This window comes from Mandrillus leucophaeus, unplaced genomic scaffold (assembly GCF_000951045.1).
Source record: "Mandrillus leucophaeus isolate KB7577 unplaced genomic scaffold, Mleu.le_1.0 Scaffold35, whole genome shotgun sequence".
Taxonomy (NCBI): Eukaryota; Metazoa; Chordata; class Mammalia; order Primates; family Cercopithecidae; genus Mandrillus; species Mandrillus leucophaeus.
This window is the reverse complement of record NW_012103698.1, coordinates 5,543,367-5,550,193: the sequence shown is the minus strand read 5'-3', so window position 1 is coordinate 5,550,193 and position 6,827 is coordinate 5,543,367. Positions and strand designations below refer to the sequence as shown.

Sequence of the window (6,827 nt, the reverse complement as noted above, 5' to 3'; positions counted from 1 at the left end):
CATTCCTTTGTTTTCCTTCATTCTACTCTCTAGCTCAAGTGGGAAGGAAACCTCATTTATCTCTCATGTCTTGTCCCTTCTGACCTTAAATTAAAGCTGAGAAGAGGAATTTCTCCCCAGAAAATCTCAAGAAGCAGCTTTTTTTTTTTTTTTTTTTTTTGAGAGTCTTGCCTGGTCGCCCAGGCTGGAGTGCAGTGGTGCGATCTCGCTCACTGCAACCTCCACCTCCTGGGTTCAAGCAATTCTCCTGTCTCAGCTTCCCAAGTAGCTGGGACCACCAGGCATGTTCCACCACACCTGGCTAAATTCTTTTGTATTTTAGTAGAGATGGGTTTTTATCATGTTAGGCAGGCTGGTCTCAAACTCCGGGTCTCATCCGCCCGCCTTGGCCTCCCAAAGTGCTGGGATTACAGGCATGAGCCACCATACCTGGCCCTCACTAGCAGCCTTATGACTCAGACATTTTCCAGAAATGGATGAATCATCAGGCAAACAGGTTCCTAAGGACTCCAAACAGAAGGATATAGAGCCTTGCATCAGGACCTGGGTTTAGGGGGAAACTATTGGTCAGGAGTGGAACGGAGGAGGGGCATAGCCCATATCATCTCCTAAAGACAGAAGGTATCTCATATGTCTTTGTTATAACACTTGAAACAGCACATAAATATTATACTTTAAAAGTATATCCCTAATTCAGCATTTCTGGTACCATTTATCTAAGGCCTCATGCAGTAGAAAAGAAAAGACAATCAGGAAGAAGGGAGAGACAATGAGTGCAGGTAAAAACCACACGCTTGAGTTCTAGGTTATTCTAGGTGTCTGTTTGGGCTCCAGGCTGGGATGGGTTTATAAGGATTGTGAGGTCTGTGCCTGTCTTAGTTAAACCAGCCCACACTCTTCCCCAAATTCAACCCTGGAGCACCCTAAGAACAACTTACAAATCCAGCACAGTTGTCACAAAAAGTGGGCTTCAGGTAGGTGGTCTCTTGGAAGTTGTGAGGAAAGCCCAGGCCCAGCTTGGAATAGATTGAGCTGGCTCGCATGAAGTAGGCTGTGATCTCATCCCTGCTGATGAGGCCTTCCCTGCCAGCAAATGACCAAGGCAAGGATGTGAGTATAAGGGGCATGGAGGCAGGTAGCAAGGGGGGCTTGTAGCCTTAGAAACTCACCTTTCTTTTTATCCTCAGTGGTAATATGGTATGTGCTATGATTACTTCCATGGGCCCTACTCTTAACAAGGATACAAGATGACATGTGGTAAGTAGGTGAGGCAGCATTAGTCATTTCCACAGAGGTGTTCTTTGGCCAAACCAGGTTTTCCTAACTAACTTGACCACTATCTATAAGACTTGAAAAAGAAACAATGTAAAATGTACATGTGTATAGGGAAAGAAATGTCTTATGCTACAGTTTCTGACTTTAGACAGTACCTAACTGGAACCCACTAACCATACAATTGGTTTCCTATAGAGAACCAAGATAGAATTTATTTAACCTTGAGAAAAGTAAATATGCAAAGTATGAATAAGTATTAGTTGGTTCCCAAAATCTGTAATGACAAAGCAAGAAGGAAGACTAAACATTTTTATTTATAGTTGACCATTTCTAAAGTGGCAGATTTATGGAATGTTCAGTTTGGAATTTGTTTGTTTTGGAGACAGGGTTTCACTCTTGTGGCCCAGGCTAGAGTGCAGTGGCATGATCTTGGCTCACTGCAACCTCTGCCTCCCGGGTTCAAGCAATTCTCTGCCTCAGCCTCCCGAGTAGCTGGGATTAGAGGTGCCCACCACCACACCTGGCTAATTTTTGTATTTTTAGTAGAGAGGGTTTCACCATGTTGGCCAGGCTGATCTTGAACTCCCGAGCTCAGGTGAGCCGCCCACCTCGGCCTCCCAAAGTGTTAGGATTATAGGCGTGAGCCACTGTGCCCGGCCCAGAATATTTTTTAAAGCATGCATATTTTATGGTCTGTTCTTAAGTGATCACAGCAGCAACACATCTGAGTTTTCAAGTGCTTCTAGTGACATACCTATAAACCTATTCTCACCAATGGGCTCATAACCACATCTTCCTATGTACAAATCCTCACCTGTCTTTGTCCATCACACAGAAGGAAAATGGAAAACTCGCAGCAATCTTTTCAAATTCTTCCTGAGAAATGTATCCATCCTGGTCGTGATCATAGTTCTTGAAGACAGACTGTGAAAAAGGAGTTTTTTTGGTGATTACTAAAGAGAAACCGGTCTTCTCTCCCTTTAGGTCAGATGACGAAGAGCTGGGGCAGTTGGATAAAAGCCTTTAATAACCTGAACAAGAGGAACAGGGAAACCTGCTCCTTTAGCTGTGGCAAAGATGTGGCAGGTCACATCTCAGGCCTTTGCTGGTAGCAGCATCTGGAGGGTGGCCATGTACTTTGAATCATTAGCACATCAATTATACTGTCATGCTGGCTACTCCTAGTTCACTACACAGAGGATGTTCTCCCTTCACTCTACCCTTTTTTTCATCACTCATCTCCAGTTGCATCTTCTTTGAGAAGCTTCTACAAACAGCCCAGTTGGAAGTGCACTGTCCCCACTCTTAATCCTCTTGTTTCTCACTGTTATGCTCTTTTCTGTTGTTACACGGGAGTTGTCCACGAGGATAAATGCAGAAGTATGAGAATATATACCCCTTCCTCAGCAATTAGCACAGAGAATTGAATCAAGCAGTACAAAATTTTTCAGTTTTAGGTTTACTGTATTATCCTTTACTATACTCAAATGTATCCCATTACTTTTGTACTCCTGAATCAACTGACAACCTTTAAACATATGCTTTTCTGCTAGGTCTTTAAGAGGAGGCACGACTGCCTTCATATAAGGCCAGTGTGTATTGTCAAAATGTAACTTCTGAATTGTTCTAAAGCCACAGTAAGAGAAGTAAGTGGTTCCTTTCAAGATTATTGCCTTTATATTTCCACCATTGTACTCTCCTCTCCCCTTTGCCCCACATACAAAACTAAGCCAGGCAGTGCCTTGCTTTTGTGTGCTGAAACACCGCTGTACTTACATCCACCATCCTCTGGACGTGTTTGCTAATGGTCTTTGGATCAGGTTTGGGAGATACTCCAGAAGCCCAGTCCACTACTACTGGTGGCTTTGAAGGTGTTAGTGGCTAAAATGAAATATTCAGAGAAATCCTTATGACTACAATGCAGTATTATAACCTGTAGCTCCTTCTTTTCCCACTACATGACAGTTACATTTATGGACAATATTCAATTATGTTCAGTGGCGAGGAGCAGAGAACCCACAGGCAACTGAAATCTTCTAGTAATTTTGGCTAACAAGGTACTGTGCTTTACGGTTTCCAGAGTGCTCTTCACATACATTATCTGCAGCTACAGGTAATTTGAAATTCTCAATCTGCCTGAGTTGCAATTCCCTCTCCATTAAACCTTTTGTCAGAGCTATCAACAGAGTAAACTGGATCATTTATGCTTCCTCTCTATTCTCCAGTCACTCTGCAGTAGAAATGTGAATAAGGAAAAGCCTAGCTAAAAGGCAGGAAGACACAAGAAAAATAATCTGAAGCCTGGACAAGCTCTTTTCTAAATACAGTCATGCATCACTTAATGACTGGGATATATTCTGAGAAATGTGTCATTAGGTGATTATGTCATTGTGTGAGCACCACAGTGTGTACTTACACAAAGCTAGATGGTATCGCCTGCTACACACCTAGGCTATACGGTATAGCCTACTGCTCCTAGGCTATAAACCTATACAGCAGGTTATTCTGCTCAATACTGTAGGCAATTGTAACAATGGTATTTGTGTATCTTAACATAGCTAAACATAGAAAAGGTAAAAATATGGTATAGAAATTTTTTTTAATGGTACACCTGTATAGGGCACTTAACCATGAATAGAGCTTTCAAGACTAGAAATTACTCTGGCAAGTCGTGAGTGGTGAGTGGATGTGGAGGCCTAACATTACTGTATACTCCTATATACTTTATAAACATTGTACGCTTAGACTACACTAAGTTTCTTAAATTTTTTTCTTCAATGATAAATTACCTTATTTTACTGTAAAAGCTTTTCATTTTTTTAACTTTTACTCTTTTGTTATGACACTTAGCTTAAAACACACATTGTATAGCTGTACAAGTTATTTCCTTTGCAGCCATATTCTACAAACTTTTTTCTATTTTAAAAATATTTAATTTTTTAAAACTTTTTTTGTTATAAACTAAGGTACAAACAATTACACACACTGGCCTATGTCTATACAGAGTCAAGATCATCAATATCACTGTCTTCCACTCCACATCTTGTCCCATTGGAAGGTCTTTAGGGGCAGTAACATGCTTGGAGCTATCACTTTCTGAAGGCCTGCCTGAGGCTGTTTCACAGTTAACTTTTCTAAGTGGAAGGAATGCACTCTAAAATAATGATAAAGAGTATTGTATAGTAAGTGCATAAACCAGTGATATTTATTATCAAGTATTAGGTACTGTACATAAGTGTATGACCTAGACTTTTTACAGCTCAGTAGGTTTGTTTACACCAGTATAATCACAGACACAGTGAGTAATGTGTTGTGCTACAATGTCACAATGGTTCTGTCACTAGGCAATAGTAATTTTTCTGCTCCATTATAATCTTAAGGGACCACTGTCATATATGAGGTCTATCACTGACCAAAATGTCATCATGTGGTGCATGACTGTATTTGAAACTTGGCCCAAATTAAAATCTCTTTGAAAAAACAGAACGTACCCTTTCCATTGAAATGCCTCTAACCTGAAAATGGAATCTACCAAATATTTTCAGTCAAATCTTTCATTACAATAGAATGCTAGAACTTGATCCTTCTATGTGGAGGAGTGCAATTTAGCCACCCCAATACATGAGCTGGATTTCTTAAGTGTGGGTCACTCTCTTCCCTTGAGTACCACTTGTTTTAGGGTTTGGAAACTTCCCAGGAGACTGAAATGATTTTACTTGCCTGTGGGAGGGCAGGGCAGATAACCTGTGAAGTTCCTACTGTGGGCAGTGCCAGGACTGTGTACTATTTTGAGGACTTCTCAGCATAGGATTCCTGTCAAAAGACTCAGCAGACTGTCCTTTTCACCCAGAACATTACAGGAAAATGGGGCTTTTCTATCTACCAACCTGGAAATCTTCAGAAATTTAGCTTCTGATTAGTATGCATATTACTCTCATTATCATCAATGAATCAGAAATTTATGTGGGGATGCTTCTTAATGGGAGGGGGATGTCACTCTGGTGCACAATAGTATCTTCCTTCTCTACTTTGTAAACCACTGACTGATTCCACCACACCTGGCGTTCTGATGATATAGTTATTTACTGTTCACTAGTTATTCACTGGTCACACATTAGGCTTATCTCTTCAACTACATCACAGCTTTTTAATGGACAGGAACTATTCCTCAGACATATGTTGAAAAGTTTTCTCTGTTCCTAGCATAAAGTTGAGCACTTAAGAAAAACGGTATACTTATTAAACTGAACCGAAAGTCTGTTCCTGAGGATGAATGAATTCGAGGAGAAGCTTGTAAAGCACCTGTTACATGTGGAGTCTTAACATGAAAAACTCACTGGAGCTCTGTGGTTCCTTGGTTCCCGGGCATAGGAAAGCTCATAGATTTCATCCTCAGTGTAGTAGAGATCCAGGGATAGCTGCGGATCAAAGCAGAACAGGGTTCATTGCTAAGACGCTGTTTGCCTCTCCCACGGCTGATGGTTCTTTCTTGGATTATCCTTGCCAGTAGTTTACTCTTTTAGGCTCTAAACAGTTTGTTTTTAAAATTCACAAAACAGGTATAACACCTACTACTGCAATAGGGCAAGCATTACTTCTTTCTCATTAAAATGTTTTTAAATTTTAGATATATCTCAGGATGCTCTCTTTTTAACTATGATTTAAATCTAAGCCTCTATATAGAGCTTAGGCCAAAGGCCTTGTCTGGACAGATGACCAATACATCACTTGTTCTCTCTCAAAGCAGAAAGATGATCTAAAAGGATGGTGTGTATGGTCTGAGACTATTAAATTTGAGTCCAACAATAAAATTCAGTTTAAATGGTAAGACATATTAATTGCTATTAAGAGTTAATGTAGTCTGGGTGCATGGTGGCTCATGCTTGTATTCCCAGCATTTTGGGAGGCCAAGGCAGGTGGACTGCTGGAGCTCAGGAGTTTGAGACCAGCCTGGGCAACATGGCAAAACCCTGTCTCTACAAAAAATACAAAAGTTAGCCGGACGTGGTGGCGTATGCCTGTGGTCCCAGCTACTCAGGAGGCTGAGGTGGGAGGATGGCTTGGACCTAGAAGGCAGAGGTTGCAGTGAGCTGAGATTGCACCACTGCACTCCAGTCTAGTTGATAGAGCCAGACCTTGTGTCCAAAAAAAAAAAAAAAAAGAAAAAGAGTTGAGTTTCATATATCTTAGAACTATAAAATTTTAGGAGAGAAGTCCTTAGGAATAATCATCTTATTCTTAACCTTGAGTCTATGGATAGGCTTCAAGGAGTTCAGAACTTGAAATTACATGCATATTTAAAAATATATGGCTTATGGGCTGGGCAAAGTGACTCACGCCTATAATTCCAGCACTTTGGGAGGCCGAGGTGGATGGATCATGAGGTCAAGAGATCGAGACCATCCTGGCCAACACGGTGAAACCCCATATCTACTAAAAATACAAAAAATTAGCCGGGCGTGGTGGCAGGCGCCTGTAGTCTCAGCTACTCGGGAGGCTGAGGCAGGAGAATGGCAGGAACGTGGGAGGCAGAGCTTGCAGTGAGCTGAGAT

General features: G+C 41.2%; 1 protein-coding gene across 1 annotated transcript in view; it reads right to left on the bottom strand.

Annotated features, from left to right (window-relative positions):
- The window catches only part of RASGRP1 (RAS guanyl releasing protein 1 (calcium and DAG-regulated)), a 96,528-nt gene that overhangs the window by 11,946 nt on the left and 77,755 nt on the right, over positions 1-6,827 (bottom strand). The window contains exons 10-13 of the mRNA XM_011989326.1: positions 5,613-5,693; positions 3,052-3,156; positions 2,090-2,199; positions 939-1,083 (exon numbers count right to left, since the gene is read on the bottom strand). Of these exons, the coding sequence (XP_011844716.1) occupies positions 939-1,083; positions 2,090-2,199; positions 3,052-3,156; positions 5,613-5,693 (441 nt within the window). The remainder of the gene's footprint in view (positions 1-938; positions 1,084-2,089; positions 2,200-3,051; positions 3,157-5,612; positions 5,694-6,827) is intronic.